This window comes from Rhinolophus sinicus, chromosome 3, assembly GCF_057876585.1.
Source record: "Rhinolophus sinicus isolate RSI-liver-muscle chromosome 3, RSI-T2T, whole genome shotgun sequence".
Lineage (NCBI taxonomy): Eukaryota > Metazoa > Chordata > Mammalia > Chiroptera > Rhinolophidae > Rhinolophus > Rhinolophus sinicus.
Window position 1 is genome coordinate 81,530,549 of NC_142503.1, and position 22,819 is coordinate 81,553,367.

The 22,819-nt window shown below is 35.7% G+C and overlaps 1 protein-coding gene across 1 annotated transcript in view; it reads left to right on the plus strand.

Annotated features, from left to right (window-relative positions):
* Nucleotides 1-22,819, plus strand: part of HSD17B4 (hydroxysteroid 17-beta dehydrogenase 4) — an 85,579-nt gene that overhangs the window by 59,287 nt on the left and 3,473 nt on the right. Inside the window, exons 18-23 of the mRNA XM_019746537.3 lie at nt 3,080-3,149; nt 3,786-3,892; nt 5,172-5,258; nt 11,249-11,335; nt 12,327-12,465; nt 18,676-18,803. Coding sequence (XP_019602096.3) covers nt 3,080-3,149; nt 3,786-3,892; nt 5,172-5,258; nt 11,249-11,335; nt 12,327-12,465; nt 18,676-18,803 — 618 coding nt within the window. The remainder of the gene's footprint in view (nt 1-3,079; nt 3,150-3,785; nt 3,893-5,171; nt 5,259-11,248; nt 11,336-12,326; nt 12,466-18,675; nt 18,804-22,819) is intronic.

Sequence of the window (22,819 nt, forward strand, 5' to 3'; positions counted from 1 at the left end):
TTGGATGGTTTACAAGATTCCCTCTTCAAGGAATTCAAGATCATCCTCTTCTGTCAGTGTAGCAAAGCGCATTTTCTTTAATGCTTCTGGAGTGGTGCATTGTGGGGAGGTGTTTTATTAAAAATGTTTCTTTTTTTCTTGCAGGATCATAAATTTCCCTTCTAGCTTCTTTTTTTCCTTTACCATCCAGTCTTCAAAAGGGACATCTTTGTTTTATTCTCTTCTCCCCCAAAAGTGTTGACTTCCTGGGACTGCCATTTGGTGGCCTGTGCACTTTTAATTCTTTTTTTCCATAGTCAGTGTTCTAATCTTCCAGGATTCTTCTCACCATTTTTGTCCTTAAGGTGGACTTTTTCGGTTTAGAAATGATTTTTCTTTATTTTCTTCTTCCTTCTTCCATGCACTGCTTCTACGCCTCCCCATCCACTCAACCCTCTCTCCGCCCCAGTAGTTTTGATAGGTTGCTCAGAAGATAGTGGTACTGGAAATTGGTATTTATTTTTCTATTTATAGGAATTTGAAGATTATGGTTTTCTCTGTCTTCTAGTTACACTGCAGCTTTGGGATCTGTAAAGTTTTACTTGTTCTTTTTGTTGATTTACATGCTTTTTTGGAATATGTGAGAATTCGGGAAGCACTAATTTCTGAACCTTTTTATTTACCATTTAGTTTAACTTAATGGTACAATTTAAAAAAATAAAATTAAGAACTAATTAATCCATAAAGAAAATCCTCCCACTCACATTTAATATACAACTAAGATAATATACTTATTTTTCTTACTTTTGTGTGTGTGTGTGTGTGTGTGTGTGTGTGTGAATTTTAGTGAGTTTTGTATGTAGGCAGAAATGAAGTGAAACAAGAAACTTAGCTTTCCTTCTAAAATACGAAAGTCCTTCAAAATATTCATAAAATTGACAGTGTTCCTTATTATTTGGAGAATGGTTATTTTACATTATGATTGAATTTAGTGAAGCATCCAGTCAGCTGACTTTAGTCATTTCTCAGGATCTTTTTTGTCTTTGCTAACTCTGCCGTCTGTAGGAAGCAATACTATTATTGAAATACAATGAAAAGTTTCATATTCCTTTAATACGATTTCTTTAGAAGAGATTTCTTTTCATTTATAGGAATGACATCTGTGGAATAAGAATATTGGTACTAATCTATTTTTTTTTTTTATAAGCATCAAAGTCCCCTCATGAAGACTGCTGTTTAGTTTTGTTTTTAATTTTACTGGAGAATACTGGGGAACAGTGTGTCTCTCTAGGGCCCATCGGCTCCAAGTCGTTGTCCTTTAATCTAGTTATGTAGGGCACAGCTCAGCTCCAAGTCCAGTTGCCGTTTTCAGGCTTTAGTTGCAGGGGGCAGAGCCCACCATCCCATGCGGGAATTGAACCGGCAACCTTGTTGTTGAGATCTTGCGCTCTAACCAGCTGAGCCATCCGGCTGCCCCTCTGGCAGCTCAGCAGCAGCTCCTGAGCTCATTGTTTTTACTCTAGTTGTGGAGGGCGCAGTTCACTGGCCCATGTGGGAATCGAACCAGCGCTCTAGCCAACTGAGCTATCTGGCCGCTGCACTGGTACTAATCTTAAAAACTTGGTTTGTCTTATACTATTGCTAAAATCTTGTAAAATAATAATAATAGTTCACATTTATTGAGATATTAATATTTATCAAGGATAATGCTTTGTAAGAGGTTTATTGACCTCTCAGTTTTTTAAATGAGAAAATTGAGGCTTAGGGTGATAAGGAAATTTGCCCATTAATTGCAGAGCTGGATTTGAACCCAGGTCTGTCTCATGCCAAAACCCATGATCTGTCGTGTGTTTGACGATGTCCCCTTCAGATCCTGAAATGTATCTTATTTGTATGGAACACGATGATATATATTTGCCTAGTGTTTTGTTTTAATGTCCTTTTTAAAAATTATCATTAAATCCAACATCTTAAACAAAATCTTACAAATCACTACTATTCAATAATTGTTGATTTGATTTAGTTATTTTTCAAACATATATGAAGGGAAAATAATATTGAGTCATTGAAAAAGTGAATCATTTATAGAACTATCATATGGATTGATGGAGAAGGAAAAACTTATTAAAATTGTACAAAACATGTTGAAAAGGAAATGATATTTTCCTACTGTTATTTTCTATAAATAAGATTTGTTTAGAAAAGAATAATCCATATTTAAGAATAACAAAAAAAACAATTAACAAAGTCAGGTATGCTGACATTGCTAGTCTTAACCCAACATTTTAATAGTCTTGGAAAGCATAACATAGCAATTAATGAGAAAAGGAAGAAGTCTTGAGGCAGATCCAAAGTAGTTAGATACATTAAATATTGACTGTTAGCTGTTCTGTGAATTTCTTCCCTTCAGTACTGAAAATTACTCTAGTTTGAACAATGCCCAATTTAAATGCTGGGAAGAATGGTGACTTTTTTCTTACTGTTATCTATACCTTTCTGCTAATCCTGCCTTATCCAAGTAAAGAAGTGATATGAAAATCTAGACTAAGCAGAAATTTAATCTTAACTGCAAGCTATAAATCTGTATTTTTGCAGGACGAGCTGATGCTCAGGATTTAATGTACCAGGAGAATAAATTTTGTGAGACATCTTTGGTGTTTATATATCCAATTGTGTTACAAGCTGCAATTTAAAACACCTCATTAAGAAAGTTCACATCAATTTTGCTTGGTTAGAGGAGGCATAAACATTTACCTTATCTTTATTGTGTTTTAATGAGAGTAGATTGATGGATCCGTTTTGTGAATTTCTCTTTAGGCAGTGGTAACCAGTGTTATCCCCAGATGTAGTTCTTGGCTCCCTTTCCTATTATTTGACAGGCTTATCCCCTTCCTCAACTGATTTCAGTGGCAGGTGTTACAAAAACATTTGATTTACAGTTTATCTTTTTTTGTTAGAAAGTTATTTTTTCATCAGAGCTTCAGTTAGGTCCATTATGATGCATTTTGTATACAATAGCCTGCCATATTTCCTGTTTTTCTTTTAATGTATTCTAAGAAAGCACTGCGTACTAGTTATATTTATAATTCTTTCTGTACAGGCTGCTTTGTATCGCCTCAGTGGAGATTGGAATCCCTTACACATTGATCCTAACTTTGCTAGCTTAGCAGGTGAGTTGCTAATAATATGTACCGATGAAAAATATTAGCTCGGTTATCTAAATAATACTTAAAGACATTGCTCCTTATGAGTGGTAATTTGAGTAACATTTTAAAAATAGCTCTCTCCTAACACATTTATGCCAAGGATATGTATGGGAAGGTAGGAATAAGTGTTCAGAAAATGGTGTATTTGAAATTGAGATTATGGTGCAAGGAAGCTCCTGCTAGTGCAAGGTCAGGATAGACCATGGGGGTAAGTGTCTGAGTTATAATGAAGGGCATGGTCTTTGGAGGAGAGAGCAAGGAACTGAAAGGTTAGGGAAGGACCTTTTATATACATGGATATTGAAATCACCATGGATGATTTCATGGTTACAACCAAAGGTAAACAAAATAATGCTTTGTGTTTCCAGATCTCTAACATTCTTTTTTTGTTTTTTACTTTCTTTGTTTATTTCATATTTTTCACCGAGGAAGTATTAGTTATAAAATATTTTCCATGTTTCTTAAAATCAAGGTGTAATTCATGCTAATGCAGTTTCAAGATATAGTTTCGAAATCCCGAATTAACTATTCTTGACTTTTAAACATGCACTGTGCCTATATCTAGCTAAATTCTCTCTCTGTCTTTTTTTTTTTTTTTAGGTTTTGACACGCCCATATTACATGGACTATGTACATTTGGATTTTCTGCCAGGCATGTTTTACAGCAGTTTGCAGATAATGATGTGTCAAGATTCAAGGCAATTAAGGTATATATATGTTATTGCATAATTTGAACTTTAGTTCTTTTTTGTATTTTTAGAGAAGAAAAGGAGTTTTAGTAAGACTTAAAATAGATACTGTACTGAAGTAATATACATTTTTATTACATTAACTTGATAATAAGCATGTTTTCTTTTCATAGCTAATACCTTCATTACACATTCATTGTGAAGGATATCATATAATTTTATAACATTAGTTGGATTGTTTTATAAATTAGTTAGGAGCATATACTAGTTAAGGAGATTTACCTTAAAAAATTTTTTTTATTGTTTTGTAATTTGCCTTAATTTAATTGAAAATGTTAAGTGGCTGCATTTGAACTCTAATAAACACACACCTACTTCAGCATGGTTGCGTTTTGATTTCAGTTTTTGGACTTTTAAGTGGGCTTCAAGTTTTCATCCATTATAAATTACAAAGAAAACTATCTCCACACAATATCTTTGCATAGTTTATGTCAAAAAGATATACACTAAAAAAAAAAAAAAAAAAAAAATTAAGACAGTGTCCTATAGCTTTCTAAGTTTTTATCAGTATGTGCTCCATGCAGCAGTGAAAACGCATTTTCTGATGCCTTACCTTTGATAACACTGATTATTCTCATGTTTTTCATTTTTATTTTAATTATTTTTATTACCCAATAATATATACTCAGAGAAAACAAAATAATACAGAAAATTATGAAATAATTGTGGCCTATATACTCACCCCATACCTTATTCCTCAGACATAATTAGTACTTATTTTTTTGTTTTATTTTTCAATTGCAATTGACATGTAATATTATATTAGTTTCAAGTGTAAAACATAGTGATTAGACGTTTATATAACTCATGAAGTGATCTGCCCGAAAAGTCTAGTAGCCATCTGACACAATACATAGTTATTACAATATTATTGACTATATGCCCTGTGCTGTAATTTACGTGTCTGTGAGTACGACTTTTACCTGCTTCTTTTAAGTTGTTCTGGTTGTTACCTATATATCTCTACTTAACATAATTATGTTTCTGTTTCTTGGTTTGCCAGGATTAAGCACTATTGATTCTATACATTGAAAGACAGAAAATTAGCTTATATTAACTATATCCTTTCTCCATTAATTTTATCCTATTATATTTATTCCTTTATTAATTTAAATGTATTTAAACTTCTCTTTTCTTTCTTGTATGCTCTCTAACCTCCCTCCTAACTTTTTCTCTCACAAGTAGAAAAGTTTCATTTTAAAACATTTTTAACCCCCAAACTCATTTTTTTTTAAAGGCTCGCTTTGCAAAACCAGTATACCCAGGACAAACACTACAAACTGAAATGTGGAAGGAAGGAAATAGAATCCACTTCCAAACCAAGGTATGAATAATATTTTGTTACCCATTTCACCATACTCTATAATTATGTTCCATCTTAACATTTTTTGGTTATTACTATGGGTATGAGAGAAAACCTAGAAAATTTATTCTTTTTTAAATTAGTGGTAATTAGTGGTAACTTTTAATTGGAGATAAGATGCATATGTACCTTGTTTTTTATTTTGCTTTATTTTAAATTAAATTGGTTCCTGTCAATGTAGTAGTAGGACAGCTGTTCTGAAAACCCAACCAACAGTATCTTTTTAGCTCAACCAGTCAGTCAAGTTGTTGTCAAAATGTAATTTTCAAAAAAATTAAAGCCATGGCGCTCAGACAGATTTAAATGAAAACATGACAAAAATGTATTTCATTCCTTAATGACAGAGCTAGCAAGATGAAAAAACTGGTTCAAAAGAGGATTAGAACAGCAGTGTTTGTAGAATCCAATAGGAAAGGCATCCTAAAATAATTTTGCTGAGTTGATGTTCTGCAGAATAATAAAACTGTATCCTTTATGGTTATGTTTTCTATTGGACAGAAATCATCTGCATCTTGATCCCACAAAAATCCATAAAATAAAATTTTATGTCACAGAGTCTAAGCCTAATTGTAAGTGACAAGGCAAATAAAAGTTAAGTAACTTTTAGGTGAGGCTGTTAGTGCGCCGGTACGATACTGAAAGGACATACAACCATCCTTTTATTTGTAAATGTTTTAAAGATCATTTTTGTTAACACATTTGACCAGGCTGATACTTTTTGGCCTGATCATTTGGTGCTACTTAGATGGTTTGTGTCGAGCAGTTTAAACACCACCACCAATAGTAATAACAGCTCCAGTAATTGAGTACCTAGAAGCAGGCTATACCATTATCTCTAATGTGCATATCAACTCTACATTTGCTATAAGAAAATCTGGGTTCAGATCTCCTAAATAATTACTCATGGTCACACAGAAAATGCTGGATAGAAACCCAGGTCTGCCTGGCTGAAAGCTTATTGTTCAGGGCTCCAAATCTTTTTTTCTGTATCATGATTGCTTTTATTTTTAAAATATTTTTTACATTTTCAATTATAGTTTACATACCGTATTGTATTAGTTTTGGGTGTACAACACAATGATTAGACACATACAAAACTTACGAAGTGATCACCCCCATAAATCCAGTACCCATCCAGTAATACATAGTTATTACAATACTACTGACTATATTCCTCATGCTTTATTCTATATCCCCATGACTATTTTGTAACTACCAATTTGTACCTCTTAATCCCTTCACCTGTTTTCCCAAACCCCCTACCCCCCATTCCAGGGACCATCAAAATGCTCTCTGTATCTATGAGCTTGTTTCTGTTTTGTTTATTTGTTTATCCTATTCTCTAGATTCCACACATAAGTGAAATCATATGACATCTGTCTTTGTCTGACTTACTCCACTCAGGACAGTACCCTCTAGGTCCATCTATGGTGTTGCAGATGGCAAAATTTCATTATTTTCTATGGCTGAGTAGTATTCCATTGTATATCTGTGCCACCTCTTTATCCATTCATCCATTGATGGACACCCAGGTTGCTTCCATATCTTGGCTATTGTAAATAATGCTACAATGAACATATGGATACACACTTCCCTTCAAACTAGCGTTTTGGGTTTCTTTGGCGAAATATCCAGAAGTGGGATTACTGAGTCCTTCTTTGTCTCTTCTTAGAGTCTTTGTTTTAATGTCTGTTTTGTCTGGTGTAAGTATTGCTACCCCAGCTTTTTTGTTTGTTTGACTGTTTGTTTCTATTTTCATGAAACACCTTGTTTCTTCCCTTTACTTCAATCTCTGTGTGTGTTTTGATCTGAAATGAGTCTCTTGTAGGCAGCATATATATGAGTCTTATTTTCTTATCTATTTAGCCATCCTGTGCCTTTTGAATGGACCATTTAATCCATTTACATTTAAAGTAATTGCTGATAGATATATAGTTATTGCCATTTTAGTATTCATATTTTTAATCTTTTTTTTCCCCCTTCTTTTTCTTCAAGAAGTCTCTTTAAGATTTCTTGTAATACTGGTTTGGTGGTGATGAACTCCTTTAGCTTTTTTTTTTTTTTTCAGGACAACTCTTTATCTGTCCTTGGATTCTAAATGATAACCTTGCTGGGTAGAGTAATCTTGGTTGTAGGTTCTTTCTTTTCATCACATTGAATGTATTGTACCAGTCCCTTCTGGCCTGCAAAGTTTCTGTTGAGAAACCAGCTGACAGTCTTATAGGAGCTCCTTTGTTAGTAACTAACTGCTTTTCTCTTGTTGCAGAATCTTTTTAAAATTCTCTCTTTGTCTTAACCTTTGGTATTTTAATTATGATCTCCCTTGGCGTGGGCCTCTTTGGGTTCATGTTATTTGGGGCTCTGTCCTTCTGGGCTTGTATGTCAGTTTCCTTTGCCAGGTTAGGGAAAACTTCCGACATGATTTCTTCAAGTAGGTTTTTAATTTCTTGCTCTCTTCTCCTTCGTACCACTGTGATGCGAATGTTGGTACACTTGATGTTGTCTCAGAGGCCCCATAAACTGTTTTCATGTTTTTGGGTTCATTTTTCTTTTTGCTGTTCTGATTGGTGTTTGCTACATAATTTTTTAAATCACTGATTTGAATCTTTGCTTCATCTAATCTGCTGTTGATTCCCTCTACTCTATTCTTTATTTCAGTTGTTGTGTTCTTCATTTTTGACTTTCTTTGTTTTTTATCTCCATTTTTATGTTTCCTGTCTCTTTGTTGAAGTTCTCTTTGAGATCATTGAGCATCTGTATAAGCTGTGCTTTGAACTCTGCATCTAGTAGATTGCTTGTCTTCATTTTGTTTAGTTCTTGTTCTGGAGCTTTTTTCTGTTCTTTCATTTGAGACATGTTTCTTTGTGTCCCCATTTTGGCTGCCTCCCTGTGTTTGTTTCTATATATTAGGTGAGGCTGCTTTTTGGGTCTCGGTCTTAGTAACATGGTCTTATGTGGTAGGTGTCCTGTGGGGCCCAGTGGTATAGTCTCCCTGATTACCTGACCCAGTTGCTCAGGTATTAGGATCGTTGTGTGGATTGTGTGTGACCTCCTGTTGTAGTTGATCTGTGGTTGTTCTTTGCATGTTAACGGGAGAGATTGACCCTCAGGATGATTGGTTGTGAGGACTGGCCTTGACTACAGTGGAGGACCTGCTGTGTAGGGGCTGTCCCTATGGAGCAGGATTTGCTTTATCAGGGCTCTGGTCCCTGCCCAGTCTGCCTTTTGTGGAGGTGGTTGGGTAATGCTCTGGTGGTCTGAAGCTAAACTGTGTGTTGGATCTGGGGCCTCTTGGGAGGGACTTTGTTGCAGACCCATATCACCTGCTACCTGTGCCCTGCCCAGGTCCAGTTGGCATGACCTACAAAGTGATCTGCAGATAGTTACCACCTGTGCTGGGCTTGGAGGTGCTGGGAGAGGCTAAGTTGTTAACTGAGGTTGGCTGTCACTAGTGCCGGGCTTGGGACTGCTCACAAGAACTGTGGGGCAGGCCGAGGCTAGATACTCCTTGTTTGGGGTTTGTGAACCTTTGCGAGATTTTCAAAAAGTGCAGCATGAGTCAAGACGCCTTTTGTATGGAAAAGCCACTGGAAGCGGTTTGTGTTGGCCTGCAATTTGGGTGGGGCAGGGTTCTAGGGCTTCACTAGGGCAGGACAAATGGTGTCAGCCAGGTTGATGGAGACTGACATATGGCATCCACCTAAGTCTGCATGCTGGGAGAAGGGAGGGCTCAACAAAGGAACAGTGACTCCTGCCATCACTTCAGTCTGAGAGAAAGCTGCTTCTCCAGCCCTCGCCTTGCAGGCAGACAATTCAGTTACTCTCCGTATGTCCCTGGTGCTTTTCAAGCTGCTGCCCCAGTGCTGGAGCTCAGAGCGAGTGAGTCCATTAGTGAGTAAGTCTGTGTGCAGTCCCTTTAAAAGGAACTCCTGGGACTTAAGCAGCCCTCCGTCTCACTGAGCCACATGCTTTGCTGGTTTTCATAGCCAGAAGTTATGGGGACCTCTCTTCCCAGCACTGTAACACTGGGTTGGGGGTGTATGGTGTGGGGCTAGGATCCCTTGCTTCTCGGGGACTTCTGCAGCTGAGATATCCCTCCTGATTTTTAACTACCACAGGTGGGTGTGGGACCAGCCCGTTCCTTGTCTCTGCCTCTCCTACCAGTGTCGACGTGGCTGCTTCTGTATATCCTTAGTTATAGGACTTCTTTTCAGCTAGGCTTCAGGTGATTCTCAGTGATAGTTGTTCTGTAGTTTAGCTGTAATTTTGATGTGGTCGTGAGAGGATGCAAGTACAACGTTTACTTACTTCACTATCTTGACCAGAACCCCGTTCTCTATCATGATTTCTTTGACAAATAAATAAATAACTTAGCAGAACTCTTTTTTCTGTGGGCCTTACTCCTAATTACTTTCTGCTGGTTGCAGTATCATTTTCCTACTTAATTTATACATACTGTTTATTTCACTTTTTAAATTCTTCCTGTCTTTTAGGCTTCAGTTCAGCTCCACCTTTCCCTTAGTGGTATGCTCTTATTACTCTCCTCTTTCCCACTCATACAAACATGTACTGGCTTTTTCTGAAATCGTCTTGTAATTAACCTGGGGCCCTCTTATTTATTTATTTATTTTTTATTATTTGTGTAAGTTTTATAGTTTTAAATAAGGTTATGAATTCCAAACGTATTTAAGACCATGACTGTATTATAGGTTTTGATTTTCCCACAATTCTAGTAATGAACAGTGCAGAAATAATTTCTATGGATAATAACTTACAGGGTTGAGAAATAATTTAATATAAATATAATACATTCTTGCCATTTTGATAAATTCTAAGCATGTGTTCTAATCTTTTAAATATGTTTACTATTTTTTCCTCGTTGATTAGACATATTCTTTTTCTATTAATTATAGATAGGAATCCTTTCCTCCCCCCTTTCCTTACTTCCTTCTTTCCTTTGTGCTTGTCTATCTGCCTGCCTGCCTTCATATTGTATTTTAATAAACAGTGTATTTTAAACTAATGTTCCAAATAATATACTTGGCTTGGTTACAAGAAAGTAATTTACCAAAGTGTATTTTGTTAATAAATTCTTTTTCCATGCTTTTCATTGTATATAATTTGAAATAAAATGAAGAAGATTGTTTGAAAGCTCTTTTTTCTGAAGTATGGTAGGAAGTAGTCAAGAGAGAATGATCTTGCTTGTTACAAATCAGTTTGAATAAGTGCTACCTTAATTTTTAAATGCTATCTCATATATTTGTGACAATACCATAATTTTATGAAAGAATAGCCATTGGAATAATTTTAGATAAGCATGAGGAATTAGAATTTGAGTTCCTGTAATGAATGTTTTGATAAAAGGCTTTTTAAGCATTTAGTTTATGCCGTGTATACTTCCTATTTGAAATAAGAGCTTGAATTATTAATTTAAAAAGACCACTGTGGTCTATTCGTAGCCAATTTTATTCTGTATTAACAGAAATAATACACTTTGAATACCACTCCCTCATGTGGAGATTGTGCCATGCCTTCCAATATTTATTAAAAATTCAGTTATCACCCAGGCTCCCCATTAGACACACAGTTATGTTCTTTTTTTTCCCTAAGTACCCCAAATACCAATGCTCAGACTCTACCCCAGATTACTTAGAATGGAATTTTTGGAGATGTGACCTGGTCATAGGTACAGTATTTTTTAAAAAGGCTCCAGGTGATTCTACAGTTAGGGCTAATAACAGTTGTGTTCAATCAGTAAGCTTTCATGTTTATGCATCTTGACATTTAATTTATGAACTTTGTATTTAATTTGGGTTATTGTTTTCTTTTTCATATGAGGAAAAAAGTAAGATTTTTTGAAAAATGACTTTCTACTGTTTCATAATGAAATTGTGTTTTCATTGGAATCATCAGAGTGAATTGGCTTTCTTTCTTCTTGTACCCCTTCTAAGACCCAAGGAACTGGAGACATTGTCATTTCAAATGCATATGTGGATCTTGTGCCAAAATCTGATACTTTGGACAAGACACCGTCTGAGGTAGGTTATAAATGCTGGTATCCAAATCACTTCCTGATTTCTGAATTTCAGTTAAGTTTACTTGAAGAATGTTTGGGCTACTTTATAAATTTAAGGTCTATGAAAGACCTTAATTCTTGAACTAAAAGACATTAATTCAAAACTACTTAGAGTAAAAGGAATATTTTAACAACACATTTTAAAATCTTTTTTTGGAGGGGATATTGAGGTGTCTTTTGAGAGGAAATAATCACTTTTCTAGGTTTAGGATACCTAAATCAGTTGTTTACTGAGGAATATCAAACAAATAATATTTTGGACAAAAATAGATGAAAGAGTTAAATATTCTGTACTTTTTCTTGATTTAAAGATTTGTGTAAAGCTTTATATACAAATATAAAAACAATAGCATGTAATTTTTATTAAAACATTTTTGTTACTTGATATTAACATTCTGAGGCTTTTAATGCAAATGTTTATATATGTCTCCAAAATATTAACTTTGTAATGTTGAGGTTTTCATACCTTTATCTTATGATCTTTGTCTGTCATAAGCCATATTGTCAAATAAATGACTGAAGATTAAAATCTTTTAAGAAGAATCTAAGATCAATAACTTAGGAAGTTTTAGAGCTAGAAATAAATTCAGTCTTCATATACTTTAGTTCCATTTTACAAATTAAAAAACAAGACCACAGAAGTTGATTTGTCCAGTATCTTCCTGCTGAAGTTAGTTAGGACACAGGTTGTCCATTTCCTAGTTTACTTTTAAAATATAATTTCTGAATTCATTCTGATAAAAGTAAAAACTTACTAGTAAGAGGGCCGAGGTTCTCGATGACATGAATAAATATAAGGAAAGTGTGAAAGAATTAGTTTTAAAAAAACTAATTTGCTTTATTTGTGTGCAGATCTTTGAAAAATCACCTTATTGTACATATATTCTGTAATCATTTTTCCCCGTAAGTCATTTTTACAAAACTTTGAAAATTAAATGTTCTCTTTTTCCTAGGGTGCGGAGCTTCAGAGTGCCCTCGTATTTGAGGAAATAGGTCGCCGTCTTCAGGATGTCGGGCTTGAGGTGGTAAAGAAAGTAAATGCTGTATTTGAGTGGCACATCACTAAAGGTGGAAAAGCTGTAGCTAAGTGGAGTAAGTTATATCCCTGACTTTATAATATCCTAAGGTACCTGATAGTAAACAGAGATAAAGTATAACTAAAGCGTGTCTCTTTGAAGGTAGGTAAATTCTACCTTCTTAAGTAAGTTGTGTTTCATGGGGAGTAACAGGTTTCAGGACATGTATGTTTTTTAGAGATGTATGGACTCAATTAAAATGAAAATATCTGTTCTAAAGATTTTATTGTAATGCCTGTAATTAGTACTTTTAAACAGTCATTGTAGCTGTATGCTTCTTTAACTAATCTTCAGATTCCTTTTAAACATAAAGCAAGTTCTTCAGGTCAGATGAAATCTTTTTAACTCATTATATTTTGACTATTTAAAAATTATTTTCTTCATTCTAAAACATTAATAATTTGGATTATTACCTTAATTATGAGATTGTTATTTTAAGAATTATTTAAATATCTTGAAAAATCAGATTATTTCTCATTACTACTGAAGATCACCATAAATGCTGACTTAGACCCAAAAAAGTAATGTATCTCTAAATCAACTGAAACTTTTAAAAATCATTTTTTTTTATATATTCCTAGAAAACATTTTGAAGTTTTGTTCAATTGATTTTGGTTCAATATAAACAAATTTCTTTTTAATATAACAGTTGGCTATTCATTTTATGCAGTGTATGTTCATTATATAAAATTTGGTATATAAAGGAGATAATAATAATATATAATCCCACTACCCACAGTTAGAATTTTGATGTTTATTCTCCTGGAGGACATTTGTGGTTGTAGGATGTTAATTCAGAAGGGGTATAAAGGGAAGCAAAAATGTAATATGTACGAGTATTTGGTTCCCCAAATTTCAAAGTGTCTAATATTTTTCTAACTTCATAGGTGTTAGCACCGTATAAGTTGGTGTCATTACTGTCTTCTTTCTGTCTTTTGTTTTTTCCTTTCCTTTTATGTTAGAATTCAACTTTTTCCTATGGATCAAAGTATATTAGAAGTTGAGTTATAAAGTGCAGGACTTGTGAATATAACTAGTGAAGGAGAGAAATGAGATGTGTAAGAACGAGAAAAGGTGCTAGAACTGTATATCTCAATGTTGGCAGAATAGTTATTTGTAAGGATTTATATAGTATACAAGTCATTCACTCTTGTCAAACAGGGTAATTTCCTTCAATATAGTTCTGATAACCAAGATTTCCCCCTTGTCTTGGTGATGCTTTCCTTGTAGAGAATACTAGAAAATGTGCTTACATTTAAAAACTACCTTTAATTAACCTAGGAAAAGGATTTTTCTTTACATTTCCACTGGAAAAATGGGAATATTAAAATCCTGTTAATAACTACTCATTATTGATGCCTTGTGGCTTATGTTTGTTTTATCACCTCCTCTTCAGGTCCTTATTTATCAAAGCTAACAGTCCAGTTGGATCTTAAAGCTTTCTCTGAAAGGTTCACCGTTCCCTTTGCTTACCTGCTGCCTGTCTGTTATCTGATTGGATTCTCAGCTGTGCAACTATTTTCAGTTCTGTTGATGTCTTGCAGTCTGTGTCACTGAGCTAAATCACAGTAGATGGCAGCAGTAGAAACTGTCTAGGTCTCTGGTTTATGGTAACTTAGAAGATGGCTCTGTGTTGGCATCTCCGTTTTGCATCTCGGCACTCAGTGACATGAAATAGATGGCTGAATGCTTTGATTCAGGGAATACCTAATGTGTTTTATTTATTTATTTATATACAAGCAGTTTTAAAACTGAGTTTTGCTCAACACTTAATTACCAAATATTTTTTTATTTTAAATTGCTGTTAGTTGCCCCAGACTTGCTTGTGTCTTGACAGACTGGAACCTGGTTAGAGAGAACAGGGCGAAGTTACTCAGTGTCCCTGGGCTGGGCTCAGCTGTCACTGGGGTTGCACAAGTGACTGACCTTGAGCAAGCCTAGGAACCAAAGGATTTGAGCTCCGTGGCCTTGAAGGTACATTCCAATCCAGAGACCCTGGACTGTGCCCGTCTTCCCAGTTCCCTTCCCCATCCTGCCATCCAAACACTAACAATAAATCTCTGGGCAGAAATTGTGTTGGGTGGAGAGGGGAGTCTTTTAAAACCAAATTAGTCTGAATCTAGAGAGAATTAGGAATGTTCTGGTGTCAGTGCTAGGTCAGGGTTGGTTTTGGCTGTGGAAGAGGAGGAGCCATAGCTGTGTCTTTAGAGGTTACGCCCGTCCGAGGCCTGTTGTGTCTGGTCATCTAGGAGCAGGAGGGCTGCCTGGGTGAGGGCCAGTGTGGCCTCTGCGTCACTGGGCTGAGATGGTCTGAGAGAGGCTGGAGAGCCCTCCGTTTGTTTTGTGGACCAAGAGTGTATAATAGAGAGGTACAGGCTCTTGATCTGCGTAAGAAAGCAGAGGGCCTTGTTAAGGTATTTTGGGGAAGGAAGCCGTATCTTGGAATGCCCACTTGCATTTTCTTCTTATTTCCACCTCTGGACAATGTTTGAAGTGTTGTTTTAGAATGATTAAAAACATTTCCTTAAGTAGAGAGAGGTCAAGATAAAAGCCTGCCTTACTTATTTCACTGTTATTATTTGTTATAATATCAAGAACACAGCGATCTTATTATTGTCTGTGTCTTTTGATTACTCCCAAATGTAATTCAATGCCTGGACATCTTTGAGCACCTTTTCTCGATATCCTGCATCTTCATCAGGTATTTTACCCCTTTGAATAAAGGTTGTCCTTTGGATTTTTATATTATGACGGATTCTTTTGATTAGGTTGCAAAGGTGAAAATGGGCATTAGATGGAGAAATAAATCTCTGAATTCCCTCTGAACAGAGTCTGTCGTTCGTCACAGTTATTATGATCATTTATCATTATACGTTCCTCCCACTTCATCTTGGGTTTAACTGAGAACAAGCTTCAGATTAGTTTGTTTATTTCCAGCTTCCAAATAGTCTATAACACACAATATCCTGATTCCATAATGTTGAATAAGTGCTAAAAGCCATGCAGAATACATAATTTTAAATGGAATCAGATGCCTTAAAAAGAAATGCTGAATTGGTGCCTTTCCCTCTGTTAAAACAATAAGTTTATTGTATGGATAGTGATATCTTTTTTCCATTTTTATAAGTGAAATATTCAGGAACAAGAGGATACCATTGAAACATAAGTAAACAATTTATGGTATTTATTACTGTTAATTTCTGAAACCAGCCAAAAGTTATCCTAGTAAACCCTTGGATCCCATTCTGTTCTAAGCAACAGTGGAAATTCATAGGCATAAAGAAGATGAAAGAATCAGACTATATGGCCTATAGAATAGTCTCCTCCTGAAAATTAAAACATAGTTACTTTTATCTGCAACTCCAGAAACCAAAAGCTCAAAAAATGGAAAGTTTTTTTCTCACATCTCATTGGTGGCAAAACCTGACCTGAACTTACACGATGCAACTGACTGTCCTTATCTCACCTGGTGTGAATGAGTCGAATATAGAAATCATGTGTTTGTTTATAGAGTGTTGCAGCATTGGAGCTCTCTCAATAATATATAATACATGCTTTATGCACTGTATTTTCTTCCTAAAATCTGAAAAATTCTGAATTCTTAAACACTTCTGGGCTGAAGGAGTTTAAATAAGGAATTGGGACCTATTCATATATATACTCATAAATAATTCTGATAGAAGTGGTAAGAAGCACAGGAAAGGTGCTGTGGGCTTTCACACAATGGGACGATTGGTTCATTCAACAAATAGGTGAATAGTAACGATGTGTCAAGTTCTCTGCTAGTTTGTGGATGACAAATATGAAAAGTTGGGATGTCTTTTTGTCCACGGAAATAACTGTTAGAGGTAGTGTATCAAAAAAGTTTAAAAGACTGGAGTTAAGGAAACAAGAGTTGTTGGATTGCAGATTAAAAGGAAGGCAGGTTTACAATGAGGTGATGGCAGTAATGGAGAGGAGAGGGCCTGTGTGACTCTGTTGCTAAGAGAGGACTTGACTACTTGGCTACCAATAATGTCTGAAGAACAATAGGAACGAGAAAGAGACAGCTAGTACCACAGTTTTGAGCGTGTGTGGCTGAGTATGTTGACTCTATTCATAGAAGTGTGAAAATGGGAGAGGAGAGAAGTTTAGGAGAGAAGATGATAAGTGGTGGTGCCAGAACTGGAGCAGACCAGGGTCTGGATGAGATTGTGGACCTGGTATTTTAGGGATATGTTCACAGCTGGAGACAGAGAATTGGAAACCATATCCGTGGAAATAATAAAACTCAGAGCATTCGCTTTGCTGCTCAGCTTCCTGGCATGCAGGAAGAAATGGAAAGAAGTCTTTGTTGGTTCTACAAGATTATCTGCTGTTCATGGTTTATAGAATAATGGCTCCAGTATTTCCATTTGTCTCTAAATAAAGTGAGAATCTTAGAATTTGGCCCGCCAATTTTAAATATGCATTTGTTGTAACTTTAGTCACAAATATAATCCCATGTTCCCAAATAAGAATTCATTGTTTGATTGTATCTAATAGCTATAAAGTAGCCATAAAGTTGAAACTTTTGACAAAGGCAGATTTGTTTTTATGTAATAATGATACAGTGTTGCTCAGTAAAACAATGTTTTGTTTTCCTTAGAATGATAGGTTTACACTGGTTGGCATTAAGCTTTGTTTTTCTCCTAAAGGAAATTTGGTTTCCTTTCACATATGTGTAATAATTGGATTTTACAGTTATATAGCAAGATTATAGGTATACTCTTGTGTTATTGCGTGAATACTGCTAGTTAAGAAATGAAGTGAGTTGGCTTTAAAAAATTGTGTACTGTAGCTCGTGTAGCACTAAATCTATGTATTTGGACGGAATCCAAGGACCTGTTATGCACTACGTGCCAGCGACGGGATGAAGATGCTCTTTGAATGTTAGAGGTCATCTTATTTTGGGTCTTGGAAATTTGCCAGAGTGTGGAAAAATATATACAGATTTGGTAACTGGCATCTTTTAAGATCAGTATACACTCATTCTTGAAAATACCATTTGCTCATTAGACCCTGTTAGCTTCTGCATTGGTGCTCGTCTTCTAGCCGTGAAACCAGGTCACCCTTACGGTTTCTCAGCTTGGATATAAGCTGCATCGTAAGAGTGTTGGTTCCACATCTAGGATTGGGATCCAAATGAGCATCTCATGTGTTTATAGAAAAGACCTGAAAGATGATCTTTGGAAAGAAGACGCTGTCCAGTGAGGGATGGAAACCTGTTTGTTAGAAGAGGTGGCTGCTTCACGTTACTCTCTCTTCCCTGGGTGGCTGCTTTCTCTCTTACCAGCATAGCCCCTGACTGCTTACCCATGTGCATTTCACAAAATCACTTAAAACTATCATGGCTTTCCTTTCGGCTGTGTGTGTTATTCATCTTAATAATATATCTTTATAGTTTTTTATTTTGAAATAATTTCTGGCTTACAGAAAAGTTGTCAGAATAGTACAGAGAACTTACATTTGTCATATGCTCAGTTTCTCCACGTTAACATTTTATTCCATTTTCTTTTCATCATACATATTACTGTTTTTCTGAAGCATGTGAGTAACTTGCAGACATGACGTCCCTCTCTCCCTGAATACTCTAGTAGTATCTCCTAAGAACAGACTTCTTATCTATTCATAGAATAATTATCAGTATCAGGTAATTGACATTGATACAGTATTATTTAACCTACAGACCTTATTAATGTTTCACAAATTGTCCCAGTAATGTCTTGTAAAGTAATGTCTAATATATTAAAGAGTAATAATAATAACAATAATAACAATAATAGAAATCAAGAAAGAACTGCTCAGGGTCCAGTTTGGGATCACATATTGCATTTAGTTGTTAGGTCTCTTTAGTCTCCTTTAATCTGGATGAATTCCTCAGTCTGTTTTTATTTTTAATGACATTGACATATTTGAAGAATAGAAGCCACTTATTTTGTAGAATATTCCTCAGTTTGTGTTTATTTGATTGTTCTTTATGATTATTAGATTGAGATGATGAATTTTGGGCAAGAGTAAGAAGGATACCTCAAAAAAGAAAGGATTTAACATTTTTTTCTGTATGACAGGTAATATATAATGTAGACTAAGTAGCACATTACATTGGAAACTGTAAGAATGTCTGCATTTTAATTGGTTTATTTTACTTTTATATTGTGAAGAAAAAAATGACACACATTGATTTTGTTCCTATTTTCCCCCCTAGCTACTGACCTAAAAAATGGCACCGGGAAAGTGTATCAGGGCCCAGCAAAAGGTCGTGCTGATGCCACAATCATACTTTCCGATGAAGATTTCATGGACCTAGTTGTGGGCAAGCTTGATCCTCAGAAGGTAATGTTCTTAAAATGTTCCTTTATTCATCATTACTGCTTTCTATTCGACAATTGTAGTTTTTAGCTGACTTCCAAATTCAGACTTATAAGACAGATTCCTTATAACGCTGAAGAAGATACAGTTGATAACCAATATCTGAATTGACAGATCATAAATTTTTCTAGTGGAGTTTCAATTGACATTTTTAAAAACTGAATTTTGGGTGAAATTCTTCAGCATATCAACAATATAAAACCCACGTCTAGACCTCCTAATATATTATGCCATTAGTTTAAAGGTGAAAAGACATATGATGTTAGATGATATTTCATAAAATTAGACATTCATTCCTGATATATAAGATTAAGAGCTGGTGTTAATTGTCATTGAAAACTGGAAATAGAATCATAGACCATAACAGGTAGTGTCTAACTGAAGGTGAAACATTTAGAGGCATTTCAGTGGAAAATCATGATTAAGACAAGAGTGCCCTCTCTGACCATTATGAGTTAATATTATTCTGAAACTTTTGACCAATCTACAAAGACAAAATTAAAATAACTGATGTAGCAATTAGAATGGAGGAGAAATGAACAACCATGGTGTACACCTGAAACTGATATAATATTGTACGTTAGCTATATTTTCTAATACAAATCTTTTAAAAAATGGAGAAGAAAAATTTGTTATTTTTAAATTATGATAATGTAGCTAGAAATTCCACGAGAAGCAAATGGTTGATTCTTAGAGGAGTTCAAACAAGTGGTTGAATGCATGATAATTATTAAAAAGTAGCTTTCACATAGCAGCAAAACTCACTAGAAGATACAATTGAAAAACAATTTGTTTATATTCACAACCTAAACTATAAAATACCAATGACTGCCATCATAAGAAAAGTGCAGTGCTTATTTGAGAAAACTATACAACTTTACAAGGAACAGAGCAATTTGAGTAAATGGAAGATGTTCAGTTTTTCTGGATAGAAAGATGAATTTTAAAAGAACTGTAAAGTAGTACAGTGGTAAAACATATGTTCTTTGTCATCAGCTAAATCTGAGTTTGAATCTTAGCTCTGCCACTTACTCTCTAAACCTCAGTTTTCTCATTGGTTAAATGAATAATTGTAATAATCCCAAAGGATTGTTAAGATAACTCACTCTAATAATATATATGAAGGGCTTAGTATAGTGCTTGGCACTGAGTGAGCCCTCAGTTACTTCCTTCCCAGGAATTGATTTAGTACCTACTCTTACTTAGGTTCTAGGAATGACTGAACCAGGCAGTACTCCTCCTGTGTGGAGCTTAGTTCTAGAGGTGAATGAAAAAGGAACATAATTTCAGGTGTGAGGACAAGTGAGTCAGGGTAATGGGTTGGAGTGTGGTTGGCAACCTTTCTATAAAGGGTCCCATTGTAAATATTGTAGTCTTTGCAGGCCAGATGGTCTCTGTGGTACCTCCTCAGTCCTGCCACTGTAGAGTTAAAGTAGCCATAGATAATATGTAAACAAATGGATGTGGCTGTGTTCCAGTAAAACTTGATTTATAAAAACAGGTAGAAGACTAGCTTTGGCCCACAGACACTAGTTTGCCCACCCCTGGATTAGCGTGTGACAGGATAGAGGAACTATTTGCGATAGGGTTGTCTGCAAAGGCCTGACAGACACCTGAGCAGAGAGGGAGTGAGCCTTAGGCTAAGGAGCCAGCTAGTGCAAAGGCTTGAAGCAGGAGGAGCTTGGCTATTGGAGGACTGTCACTGCGAGGAGGCCGGAAACGAGGATAGTAAAATGCGCTGTGGGGAGAGTGGTGGTGAGAGGGTGAGCGAGGCAAGGGCTGGATCAGACCTTGCATCTCCGTAAGGACCTCAGCTCTTCTTGGGTGTGATCGTCAGCCACTAGCTGTGTGATGACAACATCTGAGTTTTAAAGGTCATTTTGGCTGCTGAGTGGAAAATTGACTTCAGGGCCCAGAGTGGGTAATTTAAGAGTTCTTTTTCAGATATGTTATATTTGAGATGTCTCTCTATAAAGATTAAATGTATGATGAAAGAAACATTTATATAATTGCTAGGAATACGAGACCTTTGGGGGTGAATGGATTATTCAGTGAATGGTGCTGGGCAGCTGCTTAGGAAATGGTAGTGCTTTATGCCATTCCATATACTTAAGCCAGTACCATACAGAATGGAAATAGGTGTAAAAAATAAAAGTGGAAGCAAAAACTTGATGAAAACTTAAGTATTTACAAGTATTATTTTTAATGATAATCCTTAGAGAAATGCTAATTAATATCAGGGTTTTTTTCTAACTCATTTGGTTCTGTTACTTTCCCCCCCAACCTCAATGCTTTTTATCATCACTGTAAATACCGGGGGTGTCAAAAAAAAGTATACAAGTGGACACTGGTCAGGGTTGCTCAAGCAGTAGTCCACCATAATTAGAAGTGTCTGGATGCTGATCGTAACCACTTTGAGCACTTCTTGTGATTGCAGAAATCAAATGTGACTAGTATTCATCATTTGTTATTGGGATATATTGAGTATTACAATTTTAATACGGTTTTCTGTTCTTAAAATGTGTATACATTTTTTTTGGCACCCTTTGTATATAGTTAGCCCTCTGTATTCCTCGGGTTTTGTATCTGCACATGCAAAGGGCTGACTGTATATTTATTGAAAAAAATGCATGTATAAGTGGACCCACGCAGTCCAATCCTGAGTTGTTCAGGGGCCACTTGTATTTTATTTAGCCTAATACATTAAAATATTTCAATGTGTAATAAATATTAAAAATATTACTAGGATGTTTTATATCCTTTTTTTAGTACTCTTTAAAATCTAGTGTGTTTTATACTTATAGTACGTCTCAGCCAGGACTAACCACATTTCAGCTGCTCAGTAGCCACATGTGCTGGTGGCTACTTCACTGGGCAGCACAGGTTTAAACATTCCATATTGACTTTGCTCTTCTGCCCTCTCTTATCTAACTTCTGCTATCCATCACTCCACCAATACTGTTCTTGTGAAGGTCGGTCACTGATGACTTCTGTTTTGCTAAATCCAAGGAATATTTCTCTGTCTATGTCTTACTCAACCCTTCAGGAGCATTCAACTCAGCTAACCACCAACTTCTTGAAACAATTTCATCTCTTGGCTTTCATGATACCATATTCTCCTGTTTTGCTTTCTCTGCTTTTCGCTATTCCTAATCTCTTTGGTGTCGTCTTCTACCCTAACCATTAAATTTTGGTGTCACTCAGGGCTATTTTAGGGCTCTTCTCTAAATAGCACTTCCCTTAAATGAGTTCATCCATCCTATGGTATTTAAAGCTGTCTATATGTTGGCAACTTACAGATTTAAATGTCTCAGTCTTCTGTGAGTTCCATAGTGATATAACCAGCCCTTTACCTGACCCCTCTAAAGGAAATCTTACTGACTGGCATCTCAAACTCACTATGTCCAGTATAGAACTGGTGATTTAATTTTCTCCCCCAGTCTCTTTCTTTTCAGGAAATGGCTCTCTCATCTACCCATATCAACATGCTCAGTAATGTAAGAATTGTCTTGGCTTCCTTCTATACCTCTATATCCTTCCTATCCTTAATCCTGCCTGACCTTTCTCCAAAATATATCTTGAATTCATCACTGGGGATGATCCAAGCCTCCATCAACTCTTACCTGGCTTACTACAACAGCTTCCTGACTGATCTTACTGCTTCTAGCCTTGCCTCTCCACCACTCTGTTCCTCACACAGGAGCCAGAGTAATCTTATAAAAATGTAAATCAGATTATAGGTCATTCTTCCTGATAAAAACCTCCAAGGTTTCCTTTTGAACTTGGATAAAACCCAAACTACCTGTTATTATGTCATGTGATGTTTCCCTTGTTCATCTTCCCAGCTTCATCCCTACTGCTTGCCTCATCACTTCTAATGCTAATTCTGTTTACATTAATGTCTTTCCTCTCAGTTCCTTCCCATCAGCTTTTACTCCTTTCATGTTTGTGCATTTGCCTTTTTTGGAATTTCTACCTCC